The sequence below is a fragment of the Micropterus salmoides genome, unplaced genomic scaffold, assembly GCF_014851395.1.
Source record: "Micropterus salmoides isolate LMB-PRFRI ecotype aquatic unplaced genomic scaffold, ASM1485139v1 Ms_hic_scaffold_1, whole genome shotgun sequence".
Lineage (NCBI taxonomy): Eukaryota > Metazoa > Chordata > Actinopteri > Centrarchiformes > Centrarchidae > Micropterus > Micropterus salmoides.
In genome coordinates, this window is record NW_024040040.1 from 22,211,972 (window position 1) to 22,229,803 (window position 17,832).

General features: G+C 41.1%; 1 protein-coding gene across 1 annotated transcript in view; it reads left to right on the forward strand.

Moving 5' to 3' along the window:
• Positions 1-17,832, forward strand: part of nlgn4xa (neuroligin 4 X-linked a) — a 319,083-nt gene that overhangs the window by 267,394 nt on the left and 33,857 nt on the right. The window contains exon 5 of the mRNA XM_038722527.1: positions 5,550-6,339. Within this exon, the coding sequence (XP_038578455.1) occupies positions 5,550-6,339 (790 nt within the window). The remainder of the gene's footprint in view (positions 1-5,549; positions 6,340-17,832) is intronic.

Below are 17,832 nucleotides of genomic sequence, written 5' to 3' on the forward strand. Positions count from 1 at the left end.
TGACGGTGTCTGTCCCCCGACCATCGAAATTATTTAAAAAAAGTTAACAGAAGAGGAGCTGTGCATAAAAACCTCATAAAAATTAAAACCACAAGAGCAATAGTGCAGACGAATAGGAGAGTTAAATGTGGACTCTTAAACATCAGATCTCTCTCTTCTAAAGGTGTACTAGTAAATGAACTAATATCAGATTATGATATTGATTTATTTGGTCTTACTGAAACCTGGCTGGGTGATGGAGAATATGTTAGCCTAAATGAATCCACCCCTCCCAGTCATATTAATACTCACAATTCTCGAGGCACAGGCTGAGGAGGTGGAGTTGCAGCTATCTTCGACTCTAGCCTATTAATCAGCTCTAAACCTAAACTAAATTATAACTCATTTGAAAGTCTTGTTCTTAGTCTTTCGCACCCAAGTTGGAAATCACTGCAACCAATTCTCTTCGTTATAGTGTACCGAGCACCTGGCCCGTATTCTGAATTCTTATCTGAATTTGCAGAGTTTTTGTCAACTTTAGTCCTTAAAACGGACAAAGTTATTATTGTAGGAGATTTTAATATTCATGTGGACGTTGAGAATGACAGCTTTAGTACTGCGTTTATCTCTCTGGTAGATTCCATTGGCTTCTCTCAGAGTGTTCATGAACCGACTCACTGTTTTAACCACACCCTCGACCTTGTTTTGGTGTATGGTATTGAAATTGAACATTTAATAGTGTTCCCACAGAATCCCTCTTTATCCGACCACTGTTTGATAACTTTTGAGTTTGTATTGCTGAACTACACACCATTGGGCAAAAATTTCTATACAAGATGTCTGTCTGATAGTGCTGTAGCTAAATTTAAGGATGCGATTCCATCAGCTCTAAATACATTATCTAGTCACAAAGTAACGGAGGACTCCTATGCTAATTTCAGTCCCTCCCAAATCGATCATCTTGTTGATAGTGCTGCAGGCTCGCTGCGAATGACACTGGACTCTGAAGCCCCTCTAAAAAAGAAAATACTAAAACAAAGACGGTTAGCTCCGTGGTATAATACTGAAACTCGCAAATTAAAGCAAATATCGCGGAAACTTGAGAGGAATTGGCGTTCCAACAAAGTGGAAAATTCTTGTTTAATTTGGCAAGACAGTCTTAAAACTTATAGGAAGGCCCTCCGTAATGCTAGAGCAGCGTACTACTCGTCATTAATAGAGGAAAATAGGAACAACCCCAAGTTTCTTTTCAGCACTGTAGCCAGGCTGACAGAGAGTCACAGCTCTATTGAGCCAAGTATTCCCATAGCTCTCAGTAGTTACGACTTCATGAGCTTCTTTAATGATAAAATTCTAGCTATTAGAGACATAATTCACCAAGACCTGCCCTCAACTGGCACCGACTTATCTCTTAGCTCAGGAACCTTAGAAACAGCTGTAGAACCAGATATATGTTTAGACTGTTTTGCTTCCCTCAATCTTTACCAACTAACTTCAATAATTTCTTCATCTAAACCATCAACCTGACCCCATCCCGACTAGGTTGCTTAAAGATGTTTTACCCTTAGTCAGCACCTCTATACTAGATATGATCAATCTATCTCTATCAACAGGCTATGTACCACAGTACTTTAAAGTAGCTGTAATTAAACCTCTTCTGAAAAAGCCCAAACTTGATCCGGATGTTTTAGCCAACTATAGACCTATATCTAACCTTCCATTTCTCTCTAAGGTTCTGGAGAAAGCAGTTGCTAAACAGCTGTGTGACTTTCTACAGAGCAATAGTTTATTTGAGGATTTTCAGTCAGGATTTAGAGCTCATCATAGCACAGAGACAGCACTGGTGAAAATTACTAACGACCTCCTTATTGCATCAGACAAAGGACTTGTCTCTGTACTGGTTTTATTAGATCTTAGTGCTGCATTTGATACCATTGACCATCAGATCCTATTGCAGAGACTGGAATATTTCATTGGCATTAAAGGAACCGCTCTAAGCTGGTTTAAGTCCTATTTATCAGATCGATTTCAGTTTGTACATGTTAACGATGAGTCCTCCATGCATGCCAAAGTTAGTCATGGAGTTCCTCAAGGATCTGTCCTCGGACCAATCCTCTTCACTTTATATATGCTTCCCTTAGGCAATATTATCAGGAAACATTCCATAAGCTTTCATTGTTATGCAGATGATACTCAGTTATATCTATCGATCAAGCCAGATGAAACTCATCACTTAGCTAAACTTCAAATGTGCCTTCAGGATGTTAAAACCTGGATGACCTGTAATTTTCTAATGTTAAACTCAGATAAAACTGAAGTTATTGCTCTGGGGCCTAAGCACCTCCGTGACGCATTATCTAAAGATATAGTTTCCCTGGATGGCATCGCCCTGGCCTCCAGCACCACTGTGAGGAATCTTGGAGTTATCTTTGATCAGGACATGTCGTTTAAGTCTCACATTAAGCAAATTTCAAGGACCGCCTTTTTCCACCTACGTAATATTGCGGAAATCAGGAACATCCTGTCTAAAAATGATGCAGAAAAACTAGTCCATGCATTTGTTACTTCTAGGCTGGATTACTGCAATTCCTTATTATTAGGCTGCTCGAAAAAGTCCGTTAAGACTCTTCAGCTGATCCAGAATGCTGCTGCACGTGTTCTGACAGGAACCAGGAAAAGAGATCACATTTCTCCTGTTTTAGCTTCTTTGCATTGGCTTCCAGTAAAATCCAGAATAGAATTTAAAATCATTCTTCTTACCTACAAAGCTCTTCATGGTCAGGCACCATCTTATCTTAAAGAGCTCATAGTACCTTACTACCCCACCAGAGCACTGCGCTCCCAGAATGCAGGGTTACTTGTGGTTCCTAGAGTCTCCAAAAGTAGACTTGGAGCCAGAGCATTCAGCTATCAAGCTCCTCTCCTGTGGAACCACGTTCCAGTTTGGGTTCAGGAGGCAGACACCATCTCCACATTTAAGAGTAGGCTTAAGACTTTCCTCTTTGATAAAGCTTATAGTTAGGGCTGGCTCAGGTGAGTCCTGAACCATCCCTTAGTTATGCTGCTATAGGCCTAGACTGCTGGGGGATTTCCTATGATGCACTGAGCTCCTCTCTCCTCTACTTTCTCTCCCTCTGTATGCAACCTCATCCCATTATTGCATGTTACTAACACAACTTCTCCCCTTTCTGGTAGTCTTGTGCTTTCTCGTCCCTGTCCTCTCTCCTCCTATCGCTTCCTGCAGGTTTTCTGGCTCTGGAGCTGTGGAGTCTGGATCTGTGGCTGCGGGTCACCTGCTGCCCCCGTGTTCCTGCTCGACACCCTCTGCTGCAACGACTATTGTTACTAGTCCTATTGTTACTAGTCCTATTGTTATTATAATCATTAACATTACGACTGTTACCATTAACACTACTATAAATATCTGTACCATTTTTCATTTAGTCTATAGCAACATCACCTTTACTGTCTGTACCTCTATGTGTATATTGTGTAGGCTGCCTCCTCTCTCTCTCTCTCTCTCTCTCACCCCAACCGGTCGAGGCATCTCTCTCTCTCTCTCTCTCTCTCTCTCTCTCTCTCTCTCTCTCTCTCTCTCTCTCACCCCAACCGGTCGAGGCAGATGGCCGCCCACCCTGAGCCATGGTTCTGCTCGAGGTTTCTGCCTCTTAAAAGGAAGTTTTTCCTTGCCTCTGTCGCCTAGTGCTTGCTCTTGGTGGGAACTGTTGGGCTTCTGTAAATAGCATCATAGTACGAGTACGGTCTAGACCTGCTCTTTTATGAAAAGCGCTGTGAGATAACTGTTGTTGTGATTTGGCGCTATATAAATAAAATTGAATTGAATTGAATGGATAATAAATAATAACTACTCTAATAATAATTTCTAATTTTAACTAAAATAAAGTGCCTAATTTTGTTGAAAAAGTGTAGTCTTAACCAATTTTATAATAAACACTCAACATATCATAGCAAATGAACAGCTGTAATGCCTCCTCTTCTCTTTCATTTCCTCTTACAGAGCTACCACTTTCATACTTTCTCTTGTTCAGTGAGAAACGTGAGCTCTAGTTTGTCCTGCCAGCTAGCATTGGAGGTCTATGAGATACTCTGGTTTTGAACTGCCCGTGGGAGGAATGTACATGTAAGAATCTGTACATTCTTGATTAAAAGCCATGTCTTTTCCCTTTCGTCTCCTCAATTCGTGTGTGTTTCCAAAACGTCTCTGGTGAATCTCGCGGACTCGACTCGCAAGCATAGGAATGCACAGATTTGATTGGCTGAGCAGCGTCACATGAGACGATTGGAGCACATGCGATTGATCTGTGAGTTTCCTGGTCGGCTAAACTAGTACAGTAAATGCTAGAAAAGCTGGTTAAAATAGAAATGCTCCATCAAGAGGTAGTAAGTCTCAATAATAAATCGGCTGTAGGTCGGCGGTCCGGAGAGGACAGCGGCTAGGTCCGGATCCGGACCGCGGTCCACCTATTAGTGACCTCTGTTCTAGTGTATTGTGGCAGCAATACTGTGGCAGCAGTATTGTGATTTGTTCATTAGGGACACAATCATCCTTTTATTTGCCTTGAAATGTTTTTTTCCTGGTATGACAAGAGATAGAGGTTAAGAATATGTGTTTGACTGGGCTTCTCTCAGTGATATGTGTAGATTAAACAAGACTGAATACGGTATACATTTTTTGAGGATAACTACCAAGGTAGGGATGCCCTCATATGATTTGTTGGAACAGAATTGTCCATGATACACATGAATAGGTTACTCCATTAAGTGGAACCTTAATAAGCCAAAACTGATCACACCGTTTTCTGTTGTGCTAAATTCATTTGCTGCAATGAGCAAATATTGCATAAAGCTACTATTGATACCGTGCCACTTCATGTATACTTCAAAATATATATCTATATGATTGCAGTGGTGCTTCTTTACTGTGGAAGCAGAAGTTGATATTGATATATTTGTGGTTAATCATTCAGTACCCATAAATTTGAAATAATATTTTACCAATTCCCAATAAACCATTTAATTTTAAACTGTATGCAATGTTACTGTACTATCACAGGAAGACGATCACACAGACAATCAGCCAGACAGCTACTGAGACACCAGTTTGCATGCTAGATTGTTAATTAGCTAGTCAGCTGTAGCACATAAAATATTTTAAAAACGTATCTGCAAATGTCATTTTGGTCAGGTTACATGCTGGTGTGGTCCTTATTCCTCAAAACTGTCTGCTCAGTTATAAGCTACAGCACAAGCTTGTTCACATTGTCCGTCTGTTTTCCGGTCAGCGCTCAGCCTGTCAGGACTTAACTATCAGACACAAACCTTCAGATGTTGAAAGGAACATTTCTGATATGGCTCCAAAGACCATTTTTACATTCTTTTAATGATAAAAAATGGTAAAAATCACATTGACATTAAACACAGAATACAACATAACTGTTTCCAAGCAGAAAAATTATGCATTTTACCTAACATGAAGCATAAAATCTTTGCTACAAGCATTTCTGTGGGTGCCTATGTGTGTGTTCTACTAATACCAGCTCCAATCTCAGATCTGTTCCAGAAAGCTATCATCCAGAGTGGCACAGCACTATCCAGCTGGGCGGTCAACTACCAACCTGCCAAGTACACGCGAGCCCTGGCTGAAAAGGTGGGCTGCAACATGCTGGACACCATTGACCTGGTAGAGTGCCTGCAGAACAAGAATTACAAGGAGCTGATTGAGCAGTACATCACACCTGCAAAGTACCACATAGCCTTCGGGCCTGTGATTGATGGGGATGTCATCCCGGATGACCCCCAGATCCTCATGGAGCAAGGAGAGTTCCTTAACTACGATATCATGCTGGGCGTCAATCAGGGTGAGGGGTTTAAATTCGTAGATGGCATCGTTGACAGTGAGGACGGGGTATCTGCCAATGATTTTGATTTTGCTGTGTCAGACTTTGTGGATCATCTCTATGGCTACCCAGAGGGCAAGGACACTCTGCGTGAGACCATCAAATTCATGTACACAGATTGGGCAGACAAGGAGAACCCAGAGACCCGGCGCAAGACCCTGGTGGCTCTGTTCACTGACCACCAGTGGGTGGCGCCAGCTGTGGCTACAGCTGACCTCCATGCCCAGTATGGCTCGCCCACCTATTTCTACGCTTTCTACCATCACTGTCAGAGCGACATGAAGCCCAGTTGGGCCGACTCAGCCCACGGTGATGAAGTACCGTACGTGTTTGGAATCCCCATGATTGGCCCCACAGATCTCTTCAACTGCAACTTCTCCAAGAATGATGTGATGCTGAGTGCCGTCGTCATGACTTACTGGACAAACTTTGCTAAAACAGGGTGAGTGCTCTCTTCCTTTGTCCTTATCTTTCTAGTGTTTTTATTCATGCAAAGCCATCATTTGTATGATAATCAATTCAAACACTATATGAGATACATAACCCTTAGCATTTGCATTTGCATCTAAAATTGCTCCCCTTCTTCCTAGATTCATCACCCAGACAATCTGATTAAAATACATACTGATGGAATCAGTACAACTTCCACTTTACGCTATCAATTGAGAATAAATTAGCTCATCAAGAGTGCATTTCATAGTTTCAGATCTTGCTTCATAATGATCATTTTTCAGTGTTTCTCATATTAAAAGTAATCCAGTGATTGTTGTCTATAAGTGCAAGGTTCAAGGCTCAATTTCTTCATCCATAAGATCATGGCAATTACAGTGCTCCCACCCTAATCAACCAATGCTTATTACTAGGGATGGGACAAGACTCTTAGTTAACGAGACGAGAGACCAGACATGATATTGAATTCATGAGATGAGACAAGATTTTAACACTATTTTTAAGAAGTCTTCAATGCTGAATTATATGAATATTTTGAACATTAAACACTTAATTTTATACATAAAAATATGTTTCTCCTATCGATCAACTTTTCTCATCAAAGATCATCCCTGCTTAGTCAGCATACATGCAGGCCTTTGGTGCCTTTGTTTTTAGGAAGTAACCTCTATAAATGTACATGTGGCACCTTTTCACCTCAAATTACAGAATATGTACTAGATACTTCAAAGATAGATTGAACAAAATATTTTGTTATGATTACTGAATCAGAGATTAACTCATGGGTCAAAGAGATCAAGTGGAGGTTAATAAAACAAGTTAAATCCTCCCCCTGGTATTGGGGCAGTGCTGGATTTGATCAGAGGATTTGCTTGCTCTTTATATTTCGATCACGTTTTTTGTTTCACGCAACTTGAGATTAGGTATTAGGGTGTTTGCAACCCAGTCATACTGAAAATTCACTTTAAGGTGAATAAATACAATCTTGATCAGCTTTATAGGCTGGAGCATTCCCTCTCCTGCTCTCTGTTTGGCTCCCGTCCAGTTGATGCCTGATCAGTGGTGGACTGGATGCCTTATACACGTTTTGGCAAGGCGCTTTTCTCTTGCTTCTTCTTTCAGTGTGCTGCCAATAAAGCAGCTAGCAAGAAAGTGAATTAATTACTGGGAGTGTGGCCATTTTTCAACAAGTCTCTCCCATTCTTTGGAAAGTCTCAGAGCAAAAGAATTTGGCAGTTTAGAAGCACACGATATCATTGAGTGTTGCTGTGGATGTTTGGTCTGGGTATGGGTGTGCTGGTGCTATTATTCTGTGGTATTAATAATGTGCTATTACTATTCATGTGAGATTTGCGTTTGATTTGCAAACACCCAAGATTTTTAAGACTAATATATTGGTTATAAATTGATAGTATGTACATGCCATAGTGGTAAGAAGCCAAAAGAATAGTGCTGAACAGGGACATGGCAAGGATTTTAAAGGTCCCATGGGTCTCAGCTTGACACACTATATGAATAAACACACTCTTATTAAGATTTAACCAATTTAATAATAATCTGGATAAAGCCCCCAAGTTCTTAAAGGGATTCCAGCACAGACAAAGGAACAAAGACATATAATACACACATGATATAGCTGCAAGCAGCAATTCACGGGCTCAAACCTTTTTTCGCACTAGGGACTTAAATAATATCATACATGTGGTTTAACATTGTTGTGAAACACATCCTGCAAGTTTTGTAACGATTAAACAGGCATTTTCTAATCAATAGCTTAATTTCTATAATTCCACATCCAGTTATTATCCAGCATTTATAGCGCCTCCTAGTGGTCGATTTGAACAAGACTTGCAGTGTATGTGTGAGGTCTTTATGTAGACATTTCCTGGAAGTTTTGTGTTGATTGGACAAACAATTTGTGTTTTGTAGCCTGATTTGCGTTATATCACCTGCAGTTTGTTTGCATTTATAGCGCCCCCTGGTGTTCAATTTGAATAAAACTTTCAGGGCATGTTTCAGTTACTTATGAGGACATATCCTAAAAGATTTGTGATGATTGGAGAATGAATATGTGATTTATTGTGAAATTTGTGTAATGCTAAGCACCTTTCTTGTGCTTGTAGCGCCCCCTAGTGGCGTATGTACATCACATGTGCTTTATACAACTTTTAATAGGCTTGATCCAATGATGATTCACTGAAAATTTGGTGGCAATCGGAGTGGTCTAGGAGGAGATGTCAAAAATGTATTTTTCAAAAAATTCAAAATGGCGGAAAATTTTTCTTGGCGGACCTTAATGGTCCTCGAGGCTTTTTTGTAGAGCACATTGAGCTGGACCTGTGTGAAAAATTTCATGTCAATCAGACTTACGGCGTGAGGGGTGTGGCCTTTCAAAGTTTGCATTTTTAAGCCTTATTTACTGTGCCACCATTTGGCTGATTGGGTTTATATTTCTGTGGAAGCACATGCACACCATTTCCAGTTATTCCCCCAAGTTTCATGTTTCTAGCTCATTCCAGCTCACGGGAATTTGAGCTGTAACTAAAACAGACAAACATAGATGGGTTCTACCGCTTCGCGGTTTGAACCCCAATAAAGCTGCAAGCAGCGTTGGGCAGGCCCCCGCACGTGTAGAGTGTCGAGGTGTGAGGCGGCCACGTTGCAGATTCTGGAGCTCTGCCAGTGTGGCTGTGAATTTGCCACGCGATTCGGATGCTGCACTAAGGTGTTTATCATCACTTCCCCTTCCCCTTGTGTCCCCTTTGTGGCGCTACATAGCACTTCGCACTATGACTATAACTGAACATGTAGATGTGTTGGGGGCGGAACTGTTATCAAGCAAGTAAAGTTTGGTGCAGATGTGAGCATGTACACTGAAGTTACAACAACTTACTCTTTCAGGGCGAATCATCGATTTTGGACGCCACGCCACGAGAACGCCGTTTCACGAAACTCACTGTACAAATTTTAATTGTCAGTGGGATTAGACTAGACAGCGAAAATCTGAAATCGGTCAGACTAATTCTCTAGCAGGAGTTCGTTAAAGTGTGTAAATCATCCAAAAAGTGACCATGACATTCAAAATGGCCGACCTCCTGTTGGGATTAGGGCATCGCTCCAAGAGGCTTTTTGGTACGTCTGAACACAGAAATTTCATACATGTAGGTGAAACGTGTGGCGGGGGCTGCTTCGTTAAAAGTCACTTCCTGTTGCCAGCAGGTGGCATTATGACTATGGGTGTATGTTGGCATATACTGTACATGTGTTCAGGGGTGTAACTCTTATCAAATGTGGAAAACTTTGTACAGATCTGAGCATGTACAGTCGAGTTACAGTTACAACTTCCGGTGTCATGGCGAAGCGTGGAAGCTGCCACGACACGGCCACGCCCTTAACCGAAAACTCACAAGTTTTACAACATGGCCTCATCAATGTGTCAAGCGTTTTCTGGGACATTTTTGAAGTTGATATGTCCAGTCTTCTAGGAGTAGTACATTACAGCGTAAATTGTGTCATTTCCTGTTGCCAGCAGGTGGCGCTATGAATTTGAGTGAATACTGGCGTATTGATGTGTTCAGGGCGGGACTCCTATTATACATATAAAATTTGGTGCAGATGTGAGCATGTAGATTGAAGTTATAACAACTTCCTGTTAAATGGCGAATCATCGATTTTTGACAGCTCGCCAAACTGGTTAACTGATAATAACTGTCTGTACGTCTTTTAATCGTCAATGGGTTTAGACTGCACAGCGAAAATTTGAAGTCAATCGGACTAAATCCCTAGGAAGAGTTTGTTAAAGTAAGTGTGTAAATCGCCAAAAATGACCATTAAATCCAAAATGGCCGACTTCCTGTTGGGTTTAGGCAATGGCTCCAAGAGGCTTTTTTGTACGTCTGGACATGATACACGTACCACAGAAATTTTGTACACGCAGGTGAAACTTTGCCCAGGGGCTGCTCTGTAGGGGGCGCTAGCAAGCCCATGCACGAAACCCATAAAATACAAAATTTTTCGCCATGCCTGAATTATGTGCAAAGTTTGGTGAGTTTTCGTGTATGTTTAGGCCCCCAGAATTGAGGTTGCTTTGCAGAAAAAAGAAAGAAAGAAAGAAAAATTAAAGCTGCAAGCAGCGTTGGGCGGGCCCTCGCACTTGTAAGCGCGTCCGCTTGTGAGCAGGCCGAGTTGCATATTCTCGAGCTCTGCCGGTGCGGCTGTGAATTTGTTATGCGGTTATGACGCCGCATGAAGGTGTTATATGTCACTTCCTGTGTCCCCTATGTGGAGTTACATAGCACTTGCCGCTATGAATATAAATCGGTATTGGTGTGTAGATGTCTGCGGGGTGGGAGAGTTATCAAGCGCGTAAAGTTTGTTTCAGATGTGAGCATGTACACTGAACAATAATGTACCCAAACAATAAAATAAATTCCTTTTATATTTCCCTGCCTTGTTGTTTATGTGTACATACAGAGGAAGAATGTGAGAACAGCACACATTTCATCGTTACTGTGTGTTAGAGCATGGGAGAACAGTGGATACTTTTAATACAGCCCACACCCCTAATACTGTGTAACTATAACAAGTAGAGAACAGAAGAAAAAGATGTTCTTTCTTTACAACTGTCTGCATAGCTTATTCATATTGTGTAATGAATGAAAATAAATAGGCCTACTAGGCTCCTCTCTACTTTGACATTTAAGATTAGCTTGTTTGATCCACCTTCATACACATGTGACATTACTGTACAACTTGAGAAAGGTGAGTTGTTTTCTGCTCCAGCCTGCCTAAAAGAAAAGCGTTTTTGGGATTAAATGGACTTTATTAGCTGCTGCAGTGCAGGATGAACTCAGAATAGACCCATTTCTCACCTTATTATTCTAAATCATGCAACGAAGAAGAAGAAATGCATAATAAATCCTGGGACAAAATCTGTCCACAAATACTGTACAGCATGTAGTCTAATGAACAAGACTTGTGTTATAGCTGACTTGGGCAGTGAAATGTTTAATTTTTTTAATTCATGTGGTCATAGTTGTCCACAACTCAAATCAGAATATAAGAAGAAATGTTTTATACCACCTCAAGAAGGCTTCCTATCAGAAAGGTAGGAAGGTATTTCAAATGCACAACTGCAGTACTTAAATCTAAGTAAAGTAATTTCCCTGACATTTTTGTGTAACTTTACTTTTAAAAGACGCATGTAACAGGTTTTATACTTCCTGTGAGTATAATCCCATCAATCTTATTTTCATACTGTATATCCGTTGTGTAATTTGATAAATTGTTTTGTATGTCGTGGTCGCATCTCAGAGAAGACTCTGACTGCAACATGCGTCTTTGTAAAGAGAGAAACAGACAGAAAAAGTCTCTAACTCTGCCTGTCAGCTCGCTCTGCTCCGTTAAAACTGAATTTACCATACAGAATTGAATACGAGTGCACTCCAGATTTAGCTGCAGCTAGCTGACCGTGTGCTTCTCCCTATACCGCAGTTCTGTGTCCATGCATGCAGCAAACTGACAGCACTGTCTGTCGGAGCGTCTACGTGAAAAGAGAAGGAAGACATTGCTGGTAGTATTGTCTTCAGAGTTGTTAAACACCTCAGCGCACTGAAGGAAGCCATCTGACTGTGTGAGGGGCAAGATCGTTGATGTCTGCAGGCAGAGTAGGCCTGGAGCTCTCCTGTCTGACTGGTCCACCAATAGCAGAGAAGATGACCCCTTGAGACACAGCCCCTCCTCATTTGCATAATGAGGCAGAAATGCATACAAAAATTTAAAAAAGACAGGCAGAAATAAATACCATGGGTGAAAATAAATAAGGTAAATAAATACAAAGGAAGAATAAAACAGACAAAAATATTAAAACACACACATAAATAAATACATTAAAAAAATTAGTAATAAATAAAGTTGAATAAACAAATAAGGTAATTATAACAAAGGTGAATAAGTAAAGGCACTAATTAAAATAAACATTTATGTCTCCTTGTATAATTTAATTACTACCTACATTTATTAATTTACTTTATTTTTTTGTGTATTTAATTGGATGCTTATTTATTTATTGAGCATTTATTTATTTCTGTATTTATTTCTGGCTGTGTCAGGATCGGTCCTCCATAGCGGGGTGGGAGAGTTATCAAGCACGTAAAGTTTGGTTCAGATGTGAGCATGTACACTGAAGTTACAACAACTTCCTGTGTCATGGCGAAGACTTGATCTTTGACGCCACGCCACGGACACACCCATTGACGAAAACTCGCAAATAGCACAACTTTTCATCTTCAATGCCTTTAGAAGGCACAGCACAAATTTGAAGTCGGTCGGACTAAATCCCTAGGAGGAGTTCGTTAAAGTACGAAGTGTGTAAATCATCCAAAATTTGACGTAAAATTCAAAATGGCCGACTTCCTGTTGGGTTTAGGCTATGGCTCCAAGAGACTTTTTTGTGCGTCTGGACAAGATACACGTACCACAGAAAATTCGTGCACGTAGGTGAAACGTGCGGCGGGGGCTGCTTCGTTAAAGGTCACTTTCTATTGCCAGCAGGTGGCGCTATGACTGTGGGTGAATGTCGGCATGTACATGTGTTCAGGGCGGGACTCTCATCCTAGATGTACAGATTGGTCCAGATGTGAGCATGTACACTTAAGTTACAACAATTTCCTGTTTCATAGCGAATCATCGACGCCACGGACACGCCCATTGACGAAAACGCGCAAATAGCACAACTTTTCATCGTCAATGCCTTTAGAAGGCACAGCAGAAATTTGACGTCGATCCGACTAAATCCCTAGGAGGAGTTCGTTAACGTACGAAGTGTGTAAATCATCCAAAAATGGCCATAAAATTCAAAATGGCCGACTTCCTGTTGACTTTAGGCTATGGGTTCTTGAGGCTTTTTTGTGCGTCTTGACATGATACATGTCCCCAGAAAATTTCGTAGATGTAGGTTGAATGTGAACGAGGGGCTAATTTTTTCCAATTTTCTAGGTGGCACTAGCGAGTCATTTTGCAACGCCCATGTGCGAAACTTGTAGAATACAAAATTTTTCACCGGTTCTGACATGTTTGCAAATTTTGGTGAGTTTTCGAGTATGTTTAGGCCATGTCAGTTGGGCCTACTTTGCAGAAAAAAGAAAAATTAAAGCTGCAAGCAGCGTTGGGCGGGCCCTCGCACTTGTAGCGCGTCCGCGCGTGAACCGGCTGAGTTGCATATTCTGGAGCTCAGCCGGTGCGGCTGTGAATTTGTTACGCGGTTCCGACGCCGCATGAAGGTGCTATATGTCACTTCCTGTGTCCCCTATGTGGAGCTACATAGCACTTGCCGCTATGAATATAAATCGGTATTGGCGTGTAGATGTCTGCGGGGTGGGAGAGTTATCAAGCACGTAAAGTTTGTGTATTGTACACTGAACAATAATGTACCCAAACAATAAAATAAATTCCTTTTATATTTCCCTGCCTTGTTGTTTATGTGTACATACAGAGGAAGAATGTGAGAACAGCACACATTTCATCGTTACTGTGTTTCTGCTCCAGCCTGCCTAAAAGAAAAGCGTTTTTGGGATTAAATGGACTTTTTAGCTGCTGCAGTGCAGGATGAACTCAGAATAGACCCATTTCTCACCTTATTATTCTAAACCATGCAACGAAGAAGAAGAAATGCATAATAAATCCTGGGACAAAATCTGTCCACAAATACTGTACAGCATGTAGTCTAATGAACAAGACTTGTGTTATAGCTGACTTGGGCAGTGAAATGTTTAATTTTTTTAATTCATGTGGTCATAGTTGTCCACAACTCAAATCAGAATATAAGAAGAAATGTTTTATACCACCTCAAGAAGGCTTCCTATCAGAAAGGTAGGAAGGTATTTCAAATGTACAACTGCAGTACTTAAATCTAAGTAAAGTAATTTCCCTGACATTACTGTGTTACGCATGTAACAGGTTTTATACTTCCTGTGAGTATAATCCAATCAATCTTATTTTCATACTGTATATCCGTTGTGTAATTTGATAAATTGTGTTGTATGTCGTGCTCGCATCGGGTACTACTGAGACTTCATTGCCCTCTTCAGAGAAGACTCTGACTGCAACATGCGTCTTTGTAAAGAGAGAAACAGACAGAAAAAGTCTCTAACTCTGCCTGTCAGCTCGCTCTGCTCCGTTAAAACTGAATTTACCATACAGAATTGAATACGAGTGCACTCCAGATTTAGCTGCAGCCAGCTGACCGTGTGCTTCTCCCTATACCGCAGTTCTGTGTCCATGCATGCAGCAAACTGAAAGCACTGTCTGTCGGAGCGTCTACGTGAAAAGAGAAGGAAGACATTGCTGGTAGTATTGTCTTCAGAGTTGTTAAACACCTCAGCGCACTGAAGGAAGCCATCTGACTGTGTGAGGGGCAAGATCGTTGATGTCTGCAGGCAGAGTAGGAGCTCTCCTGTCTGACTGGTCCACCAATAGCAGAGAAGATGACCCCTTGAGACACAGCCCCTCCTCATTTGCATAATGAGGCAGAAATGCATACAAAAATTTAAAAAAGACAGGCAGAAATAAATACCATGGGTGAAAATAAATAAGGTAAATAAATACAAAGGAAGAATAAAACAGACAAAAATATTAAAACACACACATAAATAAATACATTAAAAAATTAGTAATAAATAAAGTTGAATAAACAAATAAGGTAATTATAACAAAGGTGAATAGTAAAGGCACTAATTAAAATATATACATTTATGTCTCCTTGTATAATTTAATTACTACCTACATTTATTTATTTACTTTATTTTTTTGTGTATTTAATTGGATGCTTATTTATTTATTGAGCATTTATTTATTTCTGTATTTATTTCTGACTGTGTCAGGATCGGTCCTCCATAGTGGGGTGGGAGAGTTATCAAGCACGTAAAGTTTGGTTCAGATGTGAGCATGTACACTGAAGTTACAACAACTTCCTGTGTCATGGCGAAGACTTGATCTCTGACGCCACGCCACGGACACACCCATTGACGAAAACTCGCAAATAGCACAACTTTTCATCTTCAATGCCTTTAGAAGGCACAGCACAAATTTGAAGTCGGTCGGACTAAATCCCTAGGAGGAGTTCGTTAAAGTACGAAGTGTGTAAATCATCCAAAATTTGACGTAAAATTCAAAATGGCCGACTTCCTGTTGATTTTAGGGCATCGCTCCAAGAGGCTTTTTTGTGCGTCTGGACAAGATACACGTACCACAGAAAATTCGTGCACGTAGGTAAAACGTGCGGCGGGGGCTGCTTCGTTAAAAGTCACTTCCTGTTGCCAGCAGGTGGCGCTATGACTGTCTGTGAATGTCAGCATGTACATGTGTTCAGGGCGGGACTCTCATCCTACATGTACAGTTTGGTCCAGATGTGAGCATGTACACTGAAGTTACGACAACTTCCGTGTCATGGCGAAGAGCTGATCTTTGACGCCACGCCACGGACACGCCCATTGACGAAAACTTGCAAATAGCACAACTTTTCATCTTCAATGCCTTTAGAAGGCACAGCAAAATTTGAGGTCGGTCGGACTAAATCCCTAGGAGGAGTTCGTTAAAGTACGAAGTGTGTAAATCATCCAAAATTTGACGTAAAATTCAAAATGGCCGACTTCCTGTTGATTTTAGGGCATCGCTCCAAGAGGCTTTTTTGTGCGTCTGGACAAGATACACGTACCACAGAAAATTCGTGCACGTAGGTGAAACGTGCGGCGGGGGCTGCTTCGTTAAAAGTCACTTCCTTTGCCAGCAGGTGGCGCTATGACTGTGGGTGAATGTCGGCATGTACATGTGTTCAGGGCGGGACTCTCATCCTACATGTACAGTTTGGTCCAGATGTGAGCATGTACACTGAAGTTACAACAACTTCCTGTTTCATTGCGAATCATCGACGCCACGGACACGCCCATTGACGAAAACGCGCAAATAGCACAACTTTTCATCGTCAATGCCTTTAGAAGGCACAGCAGAAATTTGACGTCGATCCGACTAAATCCCTAGGAGGAGTTCGTTAAAGTACGAAGTGTGTAAATCATCCAAAAATGGCCGTAAAATTCAAAATGGCCGACTTCCTGTTGACTTTAGGCTATGGGTTCTTGAGGCTTTTTTGTGCGTCTTGATACGATACATGTCCCCAGAAAATTTCGTACATGTAGGTTGAACGTGAACGAGGGGCTAATCATTTCCAATTTTCTAGGTGGCGCTAGCGAGTCATTTTGCCACGCCCATGTGCGAAACTTGTAGAATACGAAATTTTTCACCGGTTCTGACATGTTTGCAAATTTTGGTGAGTTTTCGAGTATGTTTAGGCCATGTCATTTGGGCCTACTTTGCAGAAAAAATAAATAAATAAATAAATAAAATAAAATAAAATAAAATAATCCGAGCAAATTCAATAGGGACCTCGCACGGTCGTGCTCGGGCCCTAATTAAAGCTGCAAGCAGCGTTGGGCGGGCCCTCGCACTTGTAGCGCGTCCGGGTGTGAGCCGGCCGAGTTGCACATTCTGGAGCTCTGCTGGTGCGGCTGTGAATTTGCTACGCAATTCCGAGGCCGCATGAAGGTGTTATATGTCACTTCCTGTGTCCCCTATGTGGAGCTACATAGCACTTGCTGCTATGAATATAAATCGGTATTGGTGTGTAGATGTCTGCGGGGTGGGACAGTTATCAAGCACGTAACGTTTGTTTCAGATGTGAGCATGTACACTGAACAATAATGTACCCAAACAATAAAATAAATTCCTTTTATATTTCCCTGCCTTGTTGTTTATGTGTACATACAGAGGAAGAATGTGAGAACAGCACACATTTCATCGTTACTGTGTGTTAGAGCATGGGAGAACAGTGGATACTTTTAATACAGCCCACACCCCTAATACTGTGTAACTATAACAAGTAGAGAACAGAAGAAAAAGATGTTCTTTCTTTACAACTGTCTGCATAGCTTATTCATATTGTGTAATGAATGAAAATAAATAGGCCTACTAGGCTCCTCTCTACTTTGACATTTAAGATTAGCTTGTTTGATCCACCTTCATACACATGTGACATTACTGTACAACTTGAGAAAGGTGAGTTGTTTTCTGCTCCAGCCTGCCTAAAAGAAAAGCGTTTTTGGGATTAAATGGACTTTATTAGCTGCTGCAGTGCAGGATGAACTCAGAACAGACCCATTTCTCACCTTATTATTCTAAACCATGCAACGAAGAAGAAGAAATGCATAATAAATCCTGGGACAAAATCTGTCCACAAATACTGTACAGCATGTAGTCTAATGAACAAGACTTGTGTTATAGCTGACTTGGGCAGTGAAATGTTTAATTTTTTAATTCATGTGGTCATAGTTGTCCACAACTCAAATCAGAATATAAGAAGAAATGTTTTATACCACCTCAAGAAGGCTTCCTATCAGAAAGGTAGGAAGGTATTTCAAATGTACAACTGCAGTCC